Source organism: Calliphora vicina, chromosome 4 (assembly GCF_958450345.1).
Source record: "Calliphora vicina chromosome 4, idCalVici1.1, whole genome shotgun sequence".
Lineage (NCBI taxonomy): Eukaryota > Metazoa > Arthropoda > Insecta > Diptera > Calliphoridae > Calliphora > Calliphora vicina.
Window position 1 is genome coordinate 19,114,237 of NC_088783.1, and position 24,949 is coordinate 19,139,185.

General features: G+C 30.1%; 1 protein-coding gene across 2 annotated transcripts in view; it reads right to left on the bottom strand.

Moving 5' to 3' along the window:
• Positions 1–13,261, bottom strand: part of RunxA (Runt related A) — a 54,414-nt gene extending 41,153 nt beyond the window's left edge. For both annotated transcript variants that reach the window (XM_065508310.1, XM_065508309.1), the window contains exon 1: positions 12,510–13,261. In XM_065508310.1, the coding sequence (XP_065364382.1) occupies positions 12,510–13,032 (523 nt within the window). In that variant the 5' untranslated portion in view covers positions 13,033–13,261. The remainder of the gene's footprint in view (positions 1–12,509) is intronic.
• Positions 13,262–24,949: the final 11,688 nt, after the last annotated feature.

Genomic DNA, 24,949 nt, shown 5'->3' on the forward strand with positions numbered 1-24,949 from the left:
ATCGAATAATTCGAATACCCTAATATATACGATTGTCATTCCATTTGTAATTTCTACATTTTTTATTTGCGACCCCACAAAGTATATACATATGTATATTCTGGATCGTTATAGATAGCGAAGTTGATATAGCTATGTCAGTCTGACCGTCTGTATGTTTAAATCAACTTTCCGTAGCCCCAAGTAACTTACAAACATTACTCATACATCAATATATCGGAAATTCCCCCGGCTCGGTTGCTATTTAAAATCGAGACAATCGGACTATAAATGGCTGAGATATAAGGACCTATATTTTGACCTATTTTTGATCTATATCTGGATTACCAAGTCATTAATATAGGCAATATGGATATACAATAATAGATATTTCAAAGACCTTTGCAACGGCGTATATAAGGCCAAAGTAAGTCGGGAAAAAAATTTTACACCAATTTTTTGGTTATACAATTTTATTCACAAATAAACTTAAAATTTTTTCTTTTAAATTAAAAAAAATGAAAAATTTTTTAATAAATTTTTTTGTTAATAAATTAAAAAAAATTAAAAAAAAATTTTAAAGAGACAGATCACTCTCGTATAAATTGTTAGAACTAGAACCCTACCTACTTAAGGAAACCACCAAATGACCAGTTGTGTGTCACTTCCCTATCCTTAAGGATTAGTAATAATTCAATGAATATTTGGCATATTGGAATACAAAGTTACTCATTAATAGCTTTAGTATTTCCCTTTTTTTTAAACATTTTTTCCATTCTTTTAAATACCTGCTTAAGAAATTTGTATATTGTATGCATTTTTACTATTTATTGTAACTTCTAGTTTGTTTTGTAATTTTTTTTGGAAAAAAAAATCGGGTGTTTACAATTATACAATGATTGAAATTGTGTTGACGACATGGTGTGGCCTCTATTGAGGCTTTGGTTTTGTGGTCTCGCCACATACAAAGTGAAAGCAACAAAATGTACTCGTAACTATTCCAAAAAATAAATCAAAACGATGCAAAGAGGTATTTTTGTTTTTGGGCTTTTCGTTAATAAAAAGAAAATATAGTGTTTCTTTTAAATGGTAGGTAACTGCAAATAGTTTATAGCAGAACATACGAGATTAATTTAAAAATTAGTTTTCGCTGTAATAAACGCCTTATTTGTAAATATATTTATGGATTTTCACTCAATGAAAATTTCACATGAATTTTTTGCTACATAGTGCTTCGTGGACTTTATATTGTTATATGATGTATACTTTTCTTTGTACAGTTTGTAAATCTTTCGAAATACAAGGAAAAGAGATGGTGAGAGTTATCCTCGTACTGAGTATAAATTGTATTATTCACTTTTTGAGTTTCGCTGAAATGCTCGTTGTATTGATTTAAACAGCCGATCATGTTTGGCCCATGGAGGCTCGGAGAGCCGAATAACTTACAGCAGGTTGTAGGTCCATCTGTTCGCTTCATAAACTTGCTGATTAAATTAATTTTCTTTTAAATTTCTTAAAAATGTAATTCTTTTTCCACCTTAATTAAAAATATTTAAACCAATCATTTTTATTTACAACCCTTTTTGTTTGTGCCAGCTACCGAACCTGACAACTCCCAGACAATTGTTCAACTAAATTCTAAAGTAAATCTTAAAACAATACCAGAAAATTTTATTCACAAAAGGCAACAAATAAAGATTTAAAACTGTTTTAAAGAAACTTCACACACATGTGAATGTCTAACTAACTACACATGTAATTCCATGGTGAACGTGTGTAAATGATTAACGCTTTTTTGTTTGTTCGTTAAATAGAAAAACAAAAGACAGCTAAATTTCCAAGGTAATTTGAATTTCTATTTTAATTAAAACACTTGTGTTGTGAGTGAGTCTGTGACAAAAGTAAAGAAAACAAGTTAATTAAATTTTAAATGCAAAAAATGTATTTAAATCAAAAAAAAGTTAAGCTTGTTTTACCCACAAAAGGAACTCAAAGAGTTATAAATCTTTTCGTCAGCTACAAAGTTTTCTTCTAGCTGTGTTGCATAAATAACCGCCAAATAAATATTTGCTTGGAAATGTTTAAAGAACAAAACTTTTTTGTTGGCGTCGTTTTGTTTAAACATTATTATATGGAGTTTTTAAAAGATTTCGTTAAGTCTTTTATGTAGGAAGCTAGTGTAAAGGATTTCTTCATGCTTTATTTTTTCTTTTCATCTTCCTTTTTAACGCCTTTTTGTGTTTACTTGATGATTATGAGGGTTCAAGTTTGTCCTTTTTGAGCAGAACAAAAAAAAAAAATAATTTAGTTTTATTGACTCAATGTTGTTTTTTCCTTTTTTTGGGTAAACCAAAGACTGGTCTACCATTGGTTAAACAAATATCTGATGAATGAAAAATATAACAAAATTAATCGAGTTTAAGTATCAAAAGATGATGGTAAAATGTTAATAAATTTAACAACAGCAATTCTAGAATTTGAAAACTGCTTTTAATAGTTACACTAAATGAAAATTACACTCTAATTTTTTTAAAGACAGCGAGTCGACCCGAAAAAAGTGGTAATAAATCAATCAGCCCAATTATGAATAAAAATTCCGCGTGAGTTTTTTCCCTTTTCTCATTTTTCCTATTCGAATTCAATGGGAAAAAACTCCCGGGAAACAAACTCCCGCGGAATTTTTTATTCATGATTGGGCTGTATATATTTTAAACTACTGGTCCTGCAAGTACATAAGCTTGCAGAAAATTAAATTAGTGACCACACGCAGAGAAAAAATATAGTTGCCACAAACATATATTTGTTTACTGTAACCATATATATGGTTGATACAATCATGTGAATCATAAATTAACCATATTATGGTTACCACAATCATGTAAATAGTTACTGTGACTATAATATGGTTAAAAATCTTGTAACACTATTTAAATGGTTACAGTAACCATGCCCAATTATATTTTTTCTCTGCGTGCACCTTGTCAGAACGCATCATAAGATACAAGGTGTCAAAGTCGACCACCTCCGTACAGTGGATCGATAAGAAAATAATGATAATAACTCTGTGTCTTCTAAACTCCTAGTCCGATTGCAAAATGATGTACGAATGAATCGTATAGGAAGATAGAAGCTTTCAGAAAATACATTTTTTTACCAACACAAATATAGACATATTTAAGTGAATTTGCATGTCTTTAAATCAAGTAGGAAAATAAAGAACATCATGTTTCTTTCTATAAGTTCCCAGTAGTTAAGTCAATGTATTCCAGTAATTGTGAGTAATCTCTAATCACTTGGCTAAATCCAATTGATATATTTTAGACCATTTGATATGTATGTGCTCCTTGTAATACAGATAGAAGTCAATTGGTTACTTTATACATCCCAGGTAATCTATCGTGATGTCAGTTGTCTTTTAAGTGTTTCTATGTAATATAGAGTGTATTCAAAAAATCTATCGGATTTTTTTTTTCAAATTAAAGAAGTAAAATAAAATTTCCCGCAAAATAACAAATGTACCCTTCAACGTATAAGTTATTAAAAACAAAAACCGCGCAAAAAAGATACTACATCTTTTGTAATAGTCAAATTGTCATGAGTTTTCAAATCAATAAAAAAAATTCAACTGTAAGAGATAAACAGGAATTTCTTTACTTACACTGCACTATATGTCCAAAAGCAAAAATTGCGTCAAAAATTATTTCCAATGGATCTAGCATCATAAAACTTTGTATAGAGACCCCTGTTGCTAAAATAAGCATTTTTAAAATATTGGCATTAACCCCGCCCTTCTTTTGTGATAACCCCACCTCAACCAACTCACCAAACATTTTCAAAAAATATTTCAATCTATATTCTCATAGCACTTTCCACATATACCATTTTAAAAAGCCATTAACCCCCCCTCACTTTTCTAATAACTCCCCACCAACTCAACAACAATTTCCAAAAAAAAATTCAATTTATATTTTCATATCACTATCTACAAATAGCATTCCTTCGTTTGTTTGACGTTTTCGTGGGGCTCCGCTATAAGTAAATTTTGGGTAAGAAATTTTGTATGTCTTTGACATTCGCTATCGTTATAAATCTTGCTACATTAAGCTATCATGCATCGGTAAAAGTAGTTAGAACAAATTTTAGTATATTGCTAGAAAAAAGCAAACTATTTGCTTCGGTGCAAGTAGTTGCCAAAAATTTGAGTATGGCATGAAGCCTGACCTTCCCACATATAACCACATATGTATCATTCCTTGGGCAAATGCAGGTAACGTAAGTTCTATACAACAGAAGACAAACCACTTTTTCGTAACTTCTCAAAAAATATTACTAATTAAAACACGAAATTTTACACATAATATAAACATTTAGTAAAACATTTTAAGTTTTTTTTAAGTTCACACCTCCGGTATTGTAATCCATTTTGGTAAAATCTTAGTTATAACTATTTTTTTTAAAAAAAATCACTTTTTCCTTAATGCAATTTTGTTTACTTTTTTCAGCTTGAAAACTTTATTTAAAAAATGTAAACTTGCTCTTCATATATAAACTGAGTGGCCAATTTGCATAAATTTTTGGCATTATATCGTCGATGTTTTAGGAATTGAACCGTAAAATTTTTTTTCAAAAAGCTAACGTTGAACATTAGAATTTTTGCCGAAAAATTAGAAATGGGCACATAGTGCAATGTGTGAAATTTTTTAAGTCATGGAAATATAACCATATACCGACACCACTACGTGATAAAATACCAAAAAAAAGACCTGTCTCTTCCAGTTTTTCTCAAAGTCATGCACTTTTTTATGGGCCACCAAAGATTTGGTCAAAATCGCCAAAAAAATTTAAAAAATTCGAAATAAATTTAGAAATATTTTTTTTTAAAGCTGCCAAAATTCCGAACTGTTTGCATGATATGAGCCTGAGGCCCATAAAAAAGTGCATGACTTTGGGCAAAACTGGGAGACACGGGTATTTTTTTTTTTTTTGGTCATTTATCTTTTCTTGGTGTCCGTATATGGTTATTTTTTTCGTGTTGCACTGTGTTTCAACCTGCTTTATAACAATTTTTCATTCATTAAAAAGTCTCTTAAGCTGATATTGCCACATTAATACCCTGTATATCATATTGAATTCTAACAGCTTGGTCACAAATACAAGCCCTAATAATTATTTAACGAATTATCCGATTAAAACGGGCCAGATATATGAAGGCACTCTGTGCTGTTTTAGGAAAAGTAAAAGCCGTTTTTGTAGACAATCCGTGATATAATTGTTTGTAGTTATCGTTTCTGATCTCTTTTAATGTTCATGTCTTCCTTATACAGTTTAATGGCTTTTTAAAGTCCATATTGGATTTTTTTTGAAAAGTTTTAGCACGTTAACAGTCCACATCCCATATTAGGTTGAGAATAAATGATTTAGAAAAGATAATATCTGACATATTTTTAAAAATCATGTTAGATTAACCTTTAACTTTTGATGTGATAGTAAATTTTACACTCTATTTTCAATTTGTCTAATAACTTGTCTTTGATTCATTCTCTTAAGCTGATATTGGCAGTACCCTAATATTATACCATGCTTTTATTGACAGAATAGTTTTGTTTTTAGAATCTTACAGTAGCGCTGAGATTTATATGTGTAGGTGTTAAATTCACTACACGTCGTCGTATGTGGAAGTCTTTAACAGAAAATATTTTACTACCACGTAGTGGTTTGTGTGATTTTCTTATAGTAAATATTTTACTACACGTCTATGCTAACGTTAGAAATCCATATACAAAAAATTACTACACGTCTCCGTAAGCGTAAGTATTTTTGTAATAATTTTTTTATTTTCAGTTTCAGAAAAGTTTTTAACTTTTTTGAAACTAAACATACATACATGCTAAGAGTGTAATAAATCAATGTGTATGGGCTGTAGCAATCGGATATGTATTAATTGTACTAAGACTGAATTTGACGAATTATAATTTTATCTCAAAAGACTGATTGTTCCTTTTTATTTTAATAAGTATATAACTTAGGCTGTTGAAAAATCCCATTTAATTTTTTTGTTTAACCTTTATTTTCTTAATGAACAAGTAAATGATACACCTATTTTTTTTTTGTGTAAAAGAGGCTTTTGAAATAAAGTAATTTTTTTTTAATAAATTTGAAATTGTTTCCTTGTTTTTGTAATTAATTATTTTAGAAGCAATCAAACTTGAATAATAAAATAAATAAAATTATTATAATACATACCCATTCAAAATTATATATAAAATAAATCTGGTGTATAATTTACACCACATCTTCATATAAGTTAACAAATTTCACATCATAAGTTAAAGGTTAAAAAAATAATAACTAATTGGACCAAGGATAAGTTTTGGCTGGAATAGTGTGTAAGTTTTTATTGTGGGCATACAAAATACATTTAATTGTCAACTGAATATTAGAACAAATACATTAAATGCTATAAATTAATTTGAGAAACTTAAATGAACTACTTTTCTACATACATATGTATATGTATCTATGTCTATTTAAGCATTTCTTAGTTGTGTGTCAAATAGATTTTGAAAACTTAAAGACTTTAGGAAAATCCTAAAATCAACAGTATTAATTGTACAAATATTCATAAGTATTTGATTTATGACATGACATGATACAAACATGTCTTTATTGTATTTGCTGGTGCTGGTGGTACGCAAAGTAGGTGTAAATTTATACAAACCCATGTCTATGATAAATGTATGAGTGGTAAAATAAGGGTATCATCTACTCATAATATTTAAAGACATGTCATTGATATGAGAGTTCAATGTTATTTATGGGCGTATTGATGTGTTCGTATGTCTAGCTGTCTCTATGTCTTGCTGTTTATATTTATTTATGAATTCTCTTTAGAATGTTTGTATTTGTTTATAAACAAACAGGCTTTTATTAAGGGGAAATATTATGTAGCTACATATTTATACTTAGAGTTAGAGAAATTGTGTTGACAAATCGTTAAATAAATACCAAACTGACACACGCCAAGCAAACACTGAATAATTTCAATAAATTGTTTTAATACGCTTAAAACAAACACGCCACCAACAAATTGATTTTGCAATTTAATGCGCTTTTTTCATGCCATATTTAAAAGAAAATCAGCACGAAATTCTTTACTTATTTAGCAGGTGGTTAAGCGCTGTTGGTGTTTGTTTAGCTGATTAAATTGGGTTTTTGTTTGTTTCTTATTGATTTCAAAGAGAGTGTTAAAATTAGTTTAGCGTGTTTTTGTAAAATTATGGCGGTTAACCTGGATTTTGCAAGCTATAGGTAAATGATAAACAATTTTTAATAATGTTGATATAGACAGTTTTATTGACACGTCAACAAAATGTAAAACATGACAACGACTATTAAGACATACTCGTGGGCGTATGATTAATATGATTTTACTATGCGTGCAACAAAGCGTATGAGTAACAATGAAAACAGCTTAACGCAATAAAAATTGTAGTCCACCACGAATAAGATTAAATCTGGAATTATACTGGCCTGTTACACACTTTGAAATAGTTTCAATTCCGTAGTTATTATTCTAATCGATTTTGTTTTAACTTTTTCAGATTACGTTTGATTTTGTCACTTCTAGTTTATAATTCTGAATTTCCAAATTTTATTTGGCAATGTTTTGTATAATAAAACAAAACTCAAGGTTTCGGTAAATAAATTATTCAAAGAATTCTAATACAAATTAAACGTTTAAAGGCACTATACTATAGGTTACTTAGAGGCACTAAAGTGAAGTAAACAATGTTATTTACACCATTTTAAGGACAATATCTTTGCCTTTAAAATGAAATCCAAAATTATGTTGGACTTTGAGTAGCATCAATGTTATCGGCAATTGCCTGTATATAATTTTAGACAATTTTAACCCTTTCGGGACGGAGTTTTATTTTGAGAACCAAAATATATATGGTAGAGATTTTGCACATGCCAAAAGAAATATTATATTCTGCACAGGTACTCAGATAACCTGGGACATATAATCCCAATAAGCATTTTTAGTGGGACATATAATCCCAATCACTGTTCTTGATTCGAAATTAAAAAATGAATAAAACATCAGAATATTATTAAATTTAAATGAAAGTACACATTTTATAAATTTTTTAAAAATTAAGGATTTAATTTGTGGAATGGTCCAAAAGACTTGTAATACAAAGCATTGTTGCAATATGAGCATATCATCTTTGTACACTTTTCGATACCAAGTGAAGACCAGTATGCTCTACTGGCGTATTGGAGAATGGAGAAATTCGTGAAATATTTGGACCTTCTGATATCAAAAAACTGGAGCATGGTGGGTAAAAATTTTGAAAATCGGTATCTTCAGAATTTGGAAAAACTAAGTTTTTTCGGAAGCTGACAATCTGCTCTCATCCAATACAAATAGGTTTTTCGATTGCACATTTCGTTTTCTCGACAGAAGCGACAGAAGTTCAACAAATTTTGAATCATATTTTCGATATTTTTTTTAATATTTTACTGCTTTACTAAATTAGATATATCTCAATTGTTTTACCATATATAAATTCATACTTCAAAATACAGATAAACATTGATATAGGCTTTTATTAAGTGTATATCTTATATTTATGGTCTTCTCCATTTTCCAGTTATAGTTCTTTAAACTTGGTTCTCAAATACACTGATATTTTTTTTTTCTAAGAATGTTATATAGCTTGCCAAAAAAACAAGATCGTCGAAGCCCGTCCAATGACTAATACATCATTTAAAGAAACTTCTGGGGAATGTCTTTGTAAAAAAATTGTAGCCGCCAGCACCCGCCGAAATACTTTTTTTTTAATTTTTACGGAATGGAATTTTTAGAAATATTTCTTTATTTATTATTGATTTTTATATATCTAGACCCTACTGTACTTGAAAAAATTTTTTTTGGAATCGGAGATACCAATTCTATATAAAAAGAGCGCCAAATAATTTTGTCCACCTAGATTTTGATTTGGAACCACAGTGCAATGTTGTGAAATTCATTTTCAAGCTGCATTAATCCGCTCTTAAATATGGTTTAGGTTTATTTAAATAAGAAATTACATTTTTTGAGTTAACAAATTTTTAAATTTCAAATAGCGATATTTTTGAAATGGAATAGGTTTCCGATGAAAAATTCATTGATTTCAGAAATTTGACTACTGCTGGTTAGGTCAAGCGTGCATTCAGGTGGGGAAAAATTAAATTTCTCACCCAAAAATTTAAAACATTTACAGTCCTTTTATAAGCTTCAGATATCTAATTCCAAAAATATAGTAGGCATTAAAATACATATATTTTTTTTTAATTTCCATAATTTCTTATTGCTGTTGTCTTGTTATATCTAATGGACTTTTGTTATTAAATTTTCACATACAGAAAACACGAAAAACTTTTACTTGCTACACTTAATGAACTTTTGTGATAAACACAATAAACAGATATAATACTTTTTTATTGCTGTGAAAAAAACAGCAGCAAAAAACAAATTTATAAAAAATAGACGAGAAATAACAAATTGCTGCGTGTTAAATTAACACTAAGGGAAAGTTTCACAGAATGAATTTAAGAAATGCTCAACTTAAATAAAAACAATACATAATAATTTGTGCAAAATTTCAATAGGTGTTTTAAAAATTAATTATTTACTTTGTAATTTATACATATACCGAATTTGTTTGCTAAACGAGTGATTCTGTTGTACACCTAGAATTTTTCGGTTTTAGGAACAGAAAGTAGGTTGATATAGTAGAATTGAAATCACCAAATCTTTGTCAACATATAAAAAATTTTGCAGCAGCCTCTGGAAATTTCGATTATGAAGACTGAATCATTCGATTGTCAACATATTCGGTTGTCACAATGAATTTGTTTTCTGTGTGTATATATTTAAATTTTCCTCCCTACAGAAAAAAAACATATTCGTAGTAGCAACCGAATTTGTAACCAATCGAATGATTCTGCCATAGTAACCGAATTTTACAATTGTAATTGTAAATTTGGTTGCTACTGCGAATCTCAGTTTACTCTGTACAATGATTTAACGTTATTATTTTGGAATTGAAATGCAGTTGTTGCAATAACTGTGGTTTCTTTCTGCATACTTATTTATCTTCATTATCTATCTGTTAACTGCTCACTTTACAACTGATCCTTTAACTGTTTTTTATATCAAAAATAAGTTTCGGAAAAAATTGTTGTAAAAAACTCAACTTGAAATCCCTCATTCGGCAAAAGAATGCGCAGTTGTTTTCAATTTTATTTATATTGTTAAAATGAAGGATTTTTTTTTGGTCAAGAGTAGATAAAACAAAAAAGTTGTTAAGGACTAATGCCCAGTCTTTCTCTCTTGCTGCTAATTTTAGCTAAAGTGCAATCAACAATTTTGTTTTTTTTTTCAAATGTTGCTGTTTGAAAGCATTGTTTTATTGAAAGCAGTATTTTGTCCATACAAATTTTTAAATACACCAAAAGTAAGACAAAGTTTTAAGTGTTTTGTTAAATTAAAAGTAATTCAACAACAATTACAAGCACAGTTTTAGTAAATTAAAATAATAACATTGAGCAAAGTTGTTTTTTAAAGCTAATAAGAGAAATGGTGTTTTATTTATAAAATATAACAATGAAATTTTAATTGTAGGACTTATGCAGTTTTGGTGCTAATTTGAATAGACAATTATTAGAATTTACGCTAAAAATTATGAGAAATATTACACAGGGCAACAAAATCTAAAAAAAATTAGAGCATTTTCCACTACATAATTTTGATTTTGAGGTATTGTGGTTTCAGTAATGCAAATATGGTGCAAATTTTAAATTCTGAAAAATTAAGTTTTAAATTTTTTTTTAAATAAAATTTTTAATTTTTTTAACAAAAACCAAACACATGTAAAATTTACACTCAAAGTACACGATTGTAAAAGTGAGCGAATTCACTTAATTGTGAATAAATTCGAAAAGAATCCATCGATATTTATGATGAATATCTCATTTTGTTCCTATTACATGTGGCTTTACGATAAAGTAATAAATCTGAGTAATTTCTGAAGTTTTAGATTTTTCATGATTTTTTTTTTAAACAAAAAAAATTATTTTCACAAAAAAAAATATATTTTTTGCTTCAATCTGTTATTATAACTCCGAAACTACTGAGCCGATTGAAACGCAATATATATGTGAACATTTGTACATAGCATGGGCAAAATGTTTTCAAAATTCAATCAATCGAAAGATGAAAAAGTAAAATTTTGTGAAAATGATAAATATGTATATTCGACATCTCATTTTATTTCAATTCATACATTTATCCCATATTGAACTGGTTTCATTTACATATTTCATAATTAAATCAAGTTTTCATTTGCTCAAAAACAAAATTTCTTGATATTTTCTATTGAATTTTGAGTTTTGAATTTGATTATTTTGACAATTGAATATACAATTTTCGTTATTGGTTGAATTTCAAATACAAAAATTATTGAATAGATAATTTTCGAAATTGAAACACAAAAAATAACAAAAATGTGTTTTCAATTACGAAAAAAACTGTTAGAAAGTTGTTTTTATTTTATTTAAAATTTTATCAACAATATAGCTGATATTTTAAAAATAAATTTTGACCCTCCGTAGGCCCGCAATATCTAAAAAACCATAAAAAGATCGATCAAAATTAAAAAAATAAATCAATAAACCTGAATAACTCTTCAACTAATTTCAGCTCTACGCATTGGCCCCCATTGGCCCAAGCAAGCTGAACAAACGTAGATCTACTCGAAAACACCTCAGCTCATACCATGTGAAATTTCGTAACAATATCTCCAATAGTTCCCAAGATACCGAATTATTTAAAAAAAAAAGTTTCTAAACCACGCTGTTTTCGATTTGCCGTTTTCGATTTGCCAAAAAAAACACAAAGTTTGCTATTATCACGTAAAAAATATATTTTTTGCTTATATTTGTTATTATAACTCCGAAATGCAATATATAAACAGATTAAAGATTAAATAATTTCGGACTAACCCTTTTTGAGTTATCATAAATTATGTGGCGAAACGTCTAAAAAAATTCACAATTTTAGAAAAAAAAATTTGGAACAAATTTGTACTACTGGACCCATAATACATCAAAATTAAGTAGTGGTTTAAAAAGCCTTTAAAATTTTTTCGATTTTGTTGCCCTTGTTAATATTTAAAGACTGTGGTTTTTTGCACTGGAGGAAATGGTGACTTGTATAGGCGGAATCCTATATAATTCATATCTGCATTATTTGGAGATCACTGCAACAAAATTGTTTTATTTGTTATTGGAATGTAATTTAGAACACTGTTATAAATTTAAATATTGAAGAAAAATATAAAGTTTTAAAAAAGCATTTTTCTTATACATTTCATACACATTTTCTTTTAAAATAAACTTATTTTGAATAAATTTCCCTAATAAATACAATATAAAAATAGTCAAATTATCTAGTACATCAAAAATATTTCACATACACTTACCTCTACCACTGCGTCCCACAAAACGTAAATCGTTGAATTTCGCCACTTGATTCTTCATCACTGCCGTCGAATTTCTCAACTCAGCACAATAGTTCTCATCGTTGCCCGCTCGCACCGTCACCATTGTACCGTCCATGATGTCGCCCAATGAGACAACCTTAAATGCCACCGGCAGCGTTTTATTCGAACGCCAGTGTGGCGGCAATACGGTGCAAACGAACAGCGGACTACTGGTGCGTATCAGTTCGCCCGGATGTTCGGTGAGAAAATCACCGAGTGTGCGTTCGGCCAAAATGTCCGAAGTCATTTTGGTGTAGGCCTCATTGAGTAGTTGTGCTGCTGTGGGCGGAGTATTTTGTTCTGTGCTGTTGTTGTTGTTGCCATTTGATGAATTGTTGTTGTTGGCATTTGTATTTGACGAACTGTTGTTGTTATTGTTCTGGCTATTGTTGTTGTTATTATTGGCTGTGGCCGTATTGTTGGTATTGGCCGTGCCATTTGTTGTTGTGGTTGTGAGATGCATTTTGGTGTTGTTTGTTGTGGTATGGCTCGTTGTTGTTGCTACTGCTGCAGCTGTTGTTTGAGGGGGCGTTGTGTAGTGATGGGTGTGGCCGTAATTGCCTACAACAACTTGTTTAAAGCGCACAATTTTTGTAGAATTTTTTCTCCGCCAATTTGTGTATGAAAAAGTTTTATATTTTTGTTTTTTTAATTAGTTTGTTTTAGTTTTGCTGGCTGTAGTTTTTTTTAACAAATAATTTTCCTTTTAGTTTACAAAGCCATCTGCAAAGAGAATAAGTTTATATTCAAAAATTATTTTTTTTTTAATTTTTTTTGTAGCTTTACTAATTTGTGTTGTTGCTTTTGTTATTTTTTTAAATCCCAAACCCATTAGAAAAAAAAGTCGTGTTGGCCACATTTGTTGGTTTGACTTTTGGCCAACAGTTTTACAAAAAACCTAAAGAAAAAATTTCAATTTCCATTAAATACTTTGTACTAGAAAAAAAAGAAACAAATTTTGTTTGTTTACCATAAATCCTTTAAATTTTTAGCTAAGTCTGTTTTTCGTTTTTGTTTTTATTAAGACTCCAAGTTTTTGTTTTCGTTTTTGTGTCAAATAGCATCACTAAATATTAAATGCTTTTGTGAAAACAAGATAAATTCGAAAAAATGTTAAAATATTAAGTAAGAAAAATGGTAATTTCTGTAGATATAATTGAAGCATATGATTTAGACGTGATATTATTGTGAAACCTTGAGATTGATTTGGGGACCAAATTCTTAACTCAAGAGTTTCTTATTGAAATTTCCCCCTGCTCCGCATTGTAGCTACTAAAAATATTCTTAACATTCTCGGATATTATTTAAACCATTCTAAGTGGGTTAATGACTTTAAAATGGGAGATGATTTTTGCGGTTCAGAAGTGATGATTTTAATACTGATAATTTCACATTACTTTGTTTCGCTCCTTTTGAAGTAAGACATCGGGGTAACAAAAGAAACACATATATTCGTATCTGGACCAGGATAACTAGATACAGCTCCATACCTCTTCAGTTCAGATATAGAACACATATAAAAATGCTTCCATACACAATAAATATAATATTTAAGGAGAAGGTTTAAAGCATTCAGCCGTCAATGTAACAGGAATATTGGATTATGACAGAGAGCTACAGATTCTCAACGAACAACACGCATCGAATCAGGTTTGAAGCTTCAGTCGTCAATGTAACAGGAATATTAGATTATGGAAGAGGGCTACAGATTCTCAACGAACAACATGCTTTGCATCAGTGCACAGTGATTCCGCCCATAGGCCAAAAATAAATAAAATGATCACAAAATATTTAGACAAAATGCAAAAAAATTTTCTCTTAAATATCCAATCTTTTTAATGGCAAACCGGTATTTACTGGAAATCTAACGGGACTTTTTAAAAATAAAATTGAAAGCATGAGCAAATATTCATTTGCAAAGCGCTGCTGAACGCTGGAAGAATAATTCAAAGCAAAAGTGCACTTCAAAACAGTCTTGCAATTGCTGTAGTATACAAAATTAAATTATTTTCAATGAATTTTGAAGTTAAAGGTATTTATTTTATCTTTAGAAAATAATAAAAACTAACTTGTGTTGTAATTCTTGTGAAATTAATGTTTTAGTTAACCTATATGTTTGTTACTTTTTTGTAAAACTTCATTATGTTTACTTAAAGTTTTAGTTGTGTTCCCCCAAGATTCCCCCATAGGTTTCTTTTTCATTGTATTAATCTGATTCTTAAAATAATAAAAGTGCTGAAGTTAGTTACGGAAATTTGCGGATGGGCGTGTAATCTGTAATATAATAACCCGCCCCACAGAGGGATGGCTTCATACATTTTTTTGCAAAAATTATAAGGAGTGGTTGTAGAGCGCTGAAATTTGGCACAGATAATTATATGGACCAAACTAAGAAACAAATAAAATTTTATCAAAATCGACAACGCCCAACCCCTACTGCCCATACAATCCAAATAGATTTGTTCGCATAAAAATGTTCCTATTCAAGTAAAAGTCTAGAAATTTGGTACATATATTTTCTGAAACAAAAGAAGAACGTATGCTAAGTTTTATTAAAATCGGCCATGCCCACCGCATACCGCCCATGCAATCCAAATGCAAAACATTTTTGAGCAAAAATTATAAGGGGTGGTCGTAGAGCATTGAAATTTGGCACCGAGAATTATATGAACTAAATTAAAAAAAAATTAAATTTTATCAAAAAAGTCCACGCCCACTGCCCATACAATCCAAATTGATTTTTTCGCATAAAATTGTTTATATCCAAGCAAAAGTCTAGAAATTTGGTACATGCATTTATTGAAACCAAAAAGGAACGCATGTCGAGTTTGAATAAAATCGGTCACGCCCATACATAGATAAGAATTTTTTGGATATTTCGTTTATTATTCGACAAAAAATGTTAAGTTTTCATCCTGTTCCGAAAACTATTCTTTTTTTTAATCGAAACAAGACACTCCCACCTTTCATTTTATTAAAAAAAGAGCTTGGGGGATATGTGTAGCCCCACTTTTTTTCTCTTTTTTCTCCATGGAAAATCAAAAATACAATAATAATTAGAGTCTTATAGATTTGGGCATATCTTCTTAACAGTTTATGGTTTCCCCTTAATTTTTTTTATTGATGTTGAAATGTTATATTTTTCAAATATGTTAAAGGTAAATGGTATTATTAGGAAAATTATAACACTGAATTGCGTGAAAATATAAGTAAATTTTTGCTAACACCCTTGCATGGACTTTAGTTCAATTTTCTAAAAACAAAATAAATTTTTTCTTAAAACTATAAGTGTACATTTCATCTATAAACATTTCTCTACATAATTGCATCATTTGATTGTTGAAATTAAGTGTTTGAAAAATTGACTTTTTGACACCATAATCCCTCTGTGCACCGTCTTATTTTTGCATCGGTACATAAAAATCTGATCCATGGAGCTGAGGTAAGCAAGCATGTAGTAGTGTCAATAGGTGAATTATCGGAGGAAGCAGCTGAAGCGAAAAATAAGCATATAAAACAGTTTAGATTGCAACATACCCAAATAATTTCGTGCAATGCTACAAATACAGAACTTTTAAATAGCCTGTTTTAAGTTCAGATCCATTTATTTCTGGAGGACAAACTTACCAACAAAGAAAACAAGTAGTTTAAGTCAAGGAGTTTTAAATTTGATTAATATTTGATATATATATCAAATATTAATCAAATTTATATGTATATTAATGTGTATATATGTATATTATGTGTATATATGTATATATGTATATTAATGTCTTATTTTACCTTACTACCTTATATTACTTAGTAATACCTCATATTGCATTATATAACTTTGTATAACTTTTTAATTTAGTTTTTTTTTCAGTGTATAATTCAATGAATTAAAATGGAATAAAAATTTACTTAAATTGTTTAAAACAAACGAATTTTCATACTGAAATATTTTATTTCAAAAATTTATAAAAACAATCTAAAAGCCAATTAACCCTTGAAAGATCAAAGGGCTACTGTGGTTACAGTTGTTAATATTTTTTCTTAAAAATTTGCAAACTTTAAGTTCTTCGGGCATGCTATGAGGTGACAAAGCTTTTTTAGTTTTGGAGATGTTGATTATTGACCGCTTGTTCATATAAGGGAAACCACTGTGCAGTGCTAGATACAATAATATAGAAGGTAATGAAATTGTTGACAATATTATAGCACGTCTGGGAAGCTGATGTGGATATGAACACACTCACTAAAGATCAGTATATAGAACTCTCTGTGGTCCGCTTTTAAGCTACCCGTCAATTATATATAACTTCAACAATAATTGAACTTCGTTAATAAATACAACATTACTTGTCACAGATTATATTGTTAGCTCAAGACTAGGTACTAGTGGAAGAGTACAAGATTGAACTTGTAGTATTGAGCTATCAAATAGCAGCTGATAATACAATCTACCGGACATTCTCATAAATCAATATTCCTTGAAAGGGAGTCAAGGTCTAGTCCCAATTTTATAAATAGTTTAAAAGCCACTCCCATGTAACTGAGATAGAGAGAACTAAGAGGAGTTATTTTAATCTTTTAACCAAAGTAGCAACATAAAATATATGTCGTGGAAATGAAATTACTTTTACCTTTCACAAACATATCGTCCATCCATCTGTCCCTTCTTTTCATTTAATTTTTTTTCACATTTTTTCTATAATGCCAATGAGTTCAGAAGAAGGTGCTTGTAATACTTTATTTATTCGACAGCTTGTCTCTGACATGGCAATCGCTAAAAAGTATTAAAATACAACGGTTTAATACCAATATAAACCATGATGACGATGATGATGGTAACAGAAATTTCGTAAAAGCAGGAGTGGCAGACGAAAAAAACGCGGTTTGTCACCTTGATTTTACGGTTTCCATATATATTTTTTGTTGTCTTTGGCCTGGTTGTGCTAACCAAAAGAGTTAACAAAATGAGTATTTTGTTAAATCAAAATTCATGGTTTTGTGACTTTCATCGTTAGAATCCTTAGTGAACAACATTTTTGAAGGATAAACCAAATGGCTGATGTTTTTTTGTCGTTTTTTCTATTTCAACGGAAGTGGTTTCAATTTACAATGTTGGCATTTTTCTGGGGGCACATAAAGGTTTAACGAAATTTTAGTTTATTTTTTGGAAAATTTTTTTCTAAATGCCATTAGTTTTTTTTTGTATGTTCGTTATACTGTTTTTTAAGGAGTTCGTGGACATGTATTGTTCTTTTTTTTTTTTTGTTGTTTGTAACATTTTTTTGTGATGTAGTTAAGTTTTAATTGGACTTTGGTTGGTAGTTCTTTTTTTGTGTTTTACTTCATTTATTGCTGTCTAAAGTTTTTTTTATTTTATTTGTTCTTTTTACAGACTTATGTACCTAAATGTATAGCAGAACATACCACATGTGTTGTTAATTTTTTATACTTTTTTTTACATGTATGTATTAGAGTTCTTTAGTAAATTGGTAAAATAAAATTAAAAAAAGGTTTTAATATTTGGTTATTTATCAGAGTCTGGCATAAAGGAATTTCAAATATTATTAAAATTTTTGACCTTTATTTAAAAAGCGGGTGGATGTAAGAAAAGGTTGAAAATCGATTTTAAATTTTAAAAAAAGTTTGAACATTTTTAAATAAATTTGCTTAAATTATTGGATGTAAATACAGACAAACACAACATCTGAATATTGATCTTAAAAAGTTTGTAAACGTTTTATTTGAAGATTTAAAGCCTTGGTTCAAATACGGAAACTCCTACTAATTCCAGCCCAATTCCTTAACAACACACAAATCTCAACAAACAACACAACAACACAAATCCTCAAACACAATTATGGGTTACCAGAAAAATTCACTCAAGACCAACAAAAACAACAAAAAAAAAAAAACCAAAACTGTTTGCCTTCCATAACCTCAAACGAACATCTACTGCATTAAAAGTCATGCAACAATATTGTCCCCAGAAATGAAAAATCAAAAGATTTAAGTTAAACAATACTGTTGACTACCAAAATTTTCTTCCTTACAAAATTGTTTAAGAGAATGAAGCAAATCTGTACAATAAATGCAACCTGCAGAGCTTCAACTGCAACTGTAACTGCATCTAGTCCAGCATGACTGTGGACAATGATGATGATGATGACTGCATGAGTTGCAGTTGCAACAACCTTAAATTGCCATATTAAATTATGGTAATTGTAGTATTTCTTACGTTTAAATACATTTCCGTAAAATGCAATCTACACACTATAGATTTTTCAGTTTCTTTTCTCTTCTCGAATTCTTTGCTGTATCAACATCTGGTTGGTTCGGGGAGTTGCATTCATTCATTTAATGTCCTTGTTGTTGCTGCTGTGTGACTTATGTGCGTTAAAGTAGTTTCTGTTTGACTTAATTTTTTTTTTGGGGAGATCTCGATATTAAGTGAAATGTGCTAGATGTTGATGATTTTGAAAGAATGATTTCATAAAAATTGCATTTTTATATCAACCATTAACCATTAGATGGAGGTATATTGATTTTGTCATTCCGTTTAGAACACATAAAAATATTTGTCGCAAGACCACATTAGTGTATATCGCCACCTTTAATATAACAATAGTGTATAATTTTTTTGCCATTTCGAAACAATTGAGTTTAAAATTTTTGTGTTAGTAGACATCTAGGACAAAAGTAATATTTCAATTGATCTTTTGACCCACTTTGTGGAAGTAGAATTTCACCAAATATTTTTTTTGCTTGTCTGCATATACACCCAGAGTCTATGGCGGGAATCGAATCTGCAACCATCACATTGATAGTCCAGTGCACTATCATCTAGTCTATCGGGCACCTCTAGCTTTGTCCGTCCGTCTGTCTGTCTGCTGGAAACACGATAGGGCTCAAACGAAAGGAAATACACACAGCCTCAAAATTGAGTAAACACCACAAATTATTTGATTTTTTTTTAAGATAATGAAAATCCTAACATCTATCCATCGATTAAAATTTCAAATTTTCAGTTTTCTATAGATTGGACAAAAAAAAAGATTTAAGTCTGACTATAATGATTTTCATGATCTTAAAAAAATCACCGGTGTTTACTCATTTGCTAGACGGTGTGTAGCCCTATGTTGGTAATGCTTGTTTGGTATTAAATATGAGCACTATCGGTCTACGATTTCACCTAGCCCATACAAATGACCCCCGGAATACTGTTTGAGCAGTCATAAATATGCAGTCAGATTATGCAGCAATTCTGATTTTGCACAAATTAGTTCTAAGTACTCTGAAACTATGACTCGAACTTTCGCAATTGTCTTATAATAATTAATATCATGATGTAGTTGGACACAGCCAAGTTTTTCTACTAATTTTAGTGAGGATCCGTTAATAATTCATAACAAAATTGGATAAAAAATAATTTTATTTCTCAACATAGTCTCCTTCATACACTTTGTCCTACGTTTCTAAAATTTTTGAAACCCTTCAAAAAAAAGTAAGAGAGCTATATTCGGCTGTGCCGAATCTTATATACCCTTCACCAAATTATACTTTAAAATAAATTTTTTTAAATATTTTTCAAAATTTGTTTTTCCAAATTTTTTTAAGATTTTTTTTTTTAGTTTTTAAATTTTTTTTTTTGGAAAAAAATTCGGGTTAAAAAATATTTTTCCCGATTTTGACCCATTGTAGGTCCAACTTATAGCCTTATCTACATCGTTGCAATGGACTTTGAAATATCTATCATTAGATATCCATATTGTCTATATTAATGACTTAGTAATCCAGATATAGATCAAAAATAGGTCAAAAATCGAGGTTGTCCCGGTTTTTTGCTCATATCTCCGTTATTTATGGACCGATTTTGCTGATTTTAAATAGCAAACTTCTCGAAAGCATGTCTGACAGAATTATTGAAGATTTGGATCCTGAAGATATCTGGGGTCTTCAGAAAATTGATTTCAACAGACAGACAGACAGACAGACAGACGAACATGGCTTAATCGACTCCGCTATCTATAAGGATCCAGAATATGTATACTTTATAGGGTCGGAAATGAAAAATGTAGAAATTACAAACGGAATGACAAACTTATATATACCCTTCTCACGAAGGTGAAAGGTATAAAAATAAGATTTATAGATGTGATGGAAATAAATGTTTGTGAGATGATTTCATAATTGGAGTCCAACCGCTTTTCACAAAATAATTTCTTCAGGTTTGTAAACAGGAAATAGTCACTCGGGGCTAAGTCAGGAGAATAATATAGATGAGGGAGCAATTTGTAGCTTAATGTGAATGAACATGTTTGCACACTTACAGTGGTGGCCACCAATTTAAGACAAATACTTGAATTTTTTTCATCAACTGAATTTTAAGTGCGATAGAGCCAAAATAAAAGGACCTCTAAGGGTATGAAATTTATTATTAATGTTTCTAGTTTCTGAAAAATGTTTGGAAAAATCGGTAAAACATATATGGACAAAGATATGTGGAAATACGTTGACCCACCTCAGCGAACATCCGCTGTTAATAACATGATATGACCGAAACTAATGGAACTAAAAATACGAAATTTGGTTCGAATATTTTATAATAATAAAAATATAATGATATAAATGTGAGAAAATATGTTTATTTAAAAAAAAAAAATTTGGTCAAGTTGTAGAAAAAGTTTATGTGTTCATGGTGAATATGTATGAATTGACACAGTCGAATAAAACACACTTGTGTGTTAAAACAGTCCTCATGCATACATATTTGTGGAAATATTTGAAAAAATAATTGACAATCACGTGGAATTTAGCAAACAATTTTTGTCTTAAATTCCTGGCCACCACTGTATATTGTACTTGTGAAAAGAAACTTTTTTTTTTGGCCAAATGCGGTCGTTTTTATCTCAAATTCTCATTAGGTCTACCCAATAAGTTGGCATTAAATCTTCTACCCATTTGAAGGTAGATAATATGGATTATACCGCGTGCATCCCAAAAAACGGTCGTCATGACTTTATTGGCTGAAAACCCCCACCTTGGCCTTCTTTAGCGCCGATTAATCAAGAGAAAATTACTATTATGATTACTGTTTGGTCTCTAGTGTATTGTGGTGGATCCATGCTCCATCCGCAGTTACGAAACGACGCAAAAACTTGTACATATTGAGGTTGAACAACGCCGAACACTCCTGCGAAGTTGTTATACGATTGCGTTCCACACCCTTCCTGCGGTAAGCTTTCTCACACCCAAGTGATCATTCAAAAATGAGCCATGTGAGATGACTATGGCTTCCAAAATCTATCGCACTTTGAATTACAGATCGGCCAACACCATATCGTGAATTTTTTTAATTGTTTTGGATGTATAGATCTAAACTGGACTTCCAAAAGGTTCAGCAACTTTCGTGCTTGTACGGCCACAACGAAATTCAGTAAACCTTTTTTAACCATTGAAATTTATGGTGCAGAGTTCCCGTAGTATTTATGAAGCTTAGCCTTTGTGTGAGTGATAATTTGCAAAACATAATGCCTATTGACAATATAAAATGCACTCTTTTCCACTTTCTTTTCAAGTCTAATATCAGTGGCTGTTAAACGCAAACTAAAATACGCAGCTTGTTCAAATTGTGACAGGAGTCAACTGACAGATTACCGTTGACAGGAACAGTGTTGCCATTTCAGTTAAGATACACCCAGAGTCTCCCGCAACCCTCACATTGATAGTCCAGCACACTACCGTCTACACTATCGATGCAGAATACTTTTTCAGGCATACGCTTCACCTTAGAACTGAATATCCGAATTTTCCAAAAATATCGAGCCCTTAGCGCCAAATTATCATAAGCGACAAAACACAAATTTTACAGGAGAAGGTTTTTTCGATTGTTTTGAAATTTCTACATAAAATTAAAAATGTTATGATGTGATATAATATAATTTCGTTCAAGCTATTTGTCTATTTTTCAAAAATAAATATAACTTTTGACAATTAAAAATTCATGGAATACTTTATTGAAAAATATGACAAAAAATGTTTTGTATTGAATTTTAGCATAGACAAAAATTTTCGAATTGAAATAAAATTGTTATTTATGAATAATTTTTAATGAAATTTCACTATTATGTAAAATTTTTATATTTTAAATGGAAAAATAAAAATGAATTTTGAAATTTATTATCAGCAATCCCGCAATTCCCAAAAAAGTGTTGAAAAATCCCAAAAAGGGAAATTTTTAGTTTTTTGGCTATAATATCGGAACCCTTTACAAAATAATTAAAAGCATATTGGGCCATCTAAAATCGGTTACTATATTTTGATATCGAATACGCGATTTGAGAATTTTTGCCCTAAATTTTAATTTTACATAAAAAATAGGTGTTTTTTGAATGGACCTGGTCCCCTCGGTAAGTAAAATTTTTATTTTTTTTTTCATTTAAAATATTTTATGAAAACTTAGCGTTTAGAAAGTATAAATTCCTTATACATCCTATTAGAAATTTTTTGCGATAACTTAAAAAGAAAAAATTTTCTTTTTTCCCAAAAAATTAGCGAAAAATCGGCTTTTTGAATTTTTTTTTAAATTCAAATGCATATAACTTTGGACACAGTCATTATTTTTAAACACTAAAATTGGAAAATATTTGGATACGCTGTTATCAAAAAACTGGAGTAGGTTGGGTGAAAATGTATAAAATTTAATTTTCAAATGCGAATATCTCCTAAGCTATAAGAGACAATTGATAGCTACGACTAGGTCTTTTGTAGCGCTCGATGAAAAAATTTCATATATGTAATAAATCGGAACACAAACGAAGAAATAGGATCGTTTTAAAAATGTAACATACCCGAGGTGTCCAACTTTGAGGACCTTTGGTCGCACCCCTGTGGGCCCATGAGGTTCACGTTCAGAACTTAAACTCGACAACACTTCTTCTTTGCGCATGTGAAATTTCATTCAAACCAATCTAAATATTTAGAAGTTACAGATTTATTTCCCTCTTTTTTTTCTAAACCACTATGTGTCGTTTACGATAAAATTCGTTTACTGTAAAACGTAAACATTTACTAACGATAAAATCTTACCCGCTATAATTTTGAAGTTATTAACAATTTTGATATTCTAAATAAAATAAAAAATGACGCTTACGATAATTTGGCGCTAAGGGCTCGATATACTCCATCAGTAGAAATTAGTAGAAATTGCTATCTACTTTCAAGCTCTACCTTTTTATACCCTTCACCTTCGTGAGAACGGTGTATATAAGTTTGTCATTCTGTTTATATTTGGTCCACAATATAATTTTCCGACCCTATAAAGTATTTAAGACCACAGTAAGTTGGACCTACAATGGGTCAAAATCGGAAAAAAATATTTTTTAACCCGAATTTCTTTTTCACCAAAATTTTTTTTCTCTAAACTTTTAAAAAAAATTGAAAAAACAAAACAACATTTTTAAATTTTAAAAAACAACTTTGGAAAAAAATCTTGTTTATCTAAAAATTTTTAATTTTTTTTTTTTGAAGTATATAAGATTCAGCACATCCGTATATAGCTCTCTTACTTGTTCGAATGTAACTTATGCTATGTTTATAACTAGTTAAATATCGCCCTAACTAAATTATTTATACTATGCTTGACCTGTCATTCTACTACAGTTTTTTTTTAAAAAATACCTAAAATGCAAGGAACTCATTCCTTAACTGCATGACCCTCAAAGCATTGAATTTGGGAATACCACTTTGGCGATGTTTGCAGTACGAGTGGCTGATGTGATAGTAACAGAGTGGTGGCCATGGTTTTTGTGGTAATAACCTTGATGGTGACAAAGTTAGTTTTATGTCAAAATGATGTAGTCCCAGTCACAAAATGCTGCTGCTGTTGTTGTTGTTGCCAATTGTTGACTAAATCTTGTACCCTTGTGGCAACTGCAACGAGTAGTTGCATGTTGTTTACGAGTTGTTCTTTAGCTTAAACGAATGTGTAAATGTTTTGTTATTTTGAACATCTTTCACATCACTTTGTGTTGTTGGGAAGCATGGAAAGGAGTGGGAAATACGTTGCCAAAATCAACTATACTTTTGGTCAATTTCGAGGTTTTGCGACTGTCACTTGTTGTGCGACGACATCATCGTCATCAACAACTTGTAGGGTTTTATGTAGGAGTGTATGTGTTGCTACATACTGCTAGTGGTCGCGTCTAGATGCCACATTTAAACTGCATTGTGGCAACGTTGACAAACACTTTACTCCAGTTTAAGGCTCGTTCTACGGCAATGGCTGCAGGCCTAAGGATGACATTTTTAAGCACCCACCGGAGCCACGACGACACACAACGACACAAAACGCAAGCACCCTGGGGTGTTTACGTAAAGATGTATGGCAT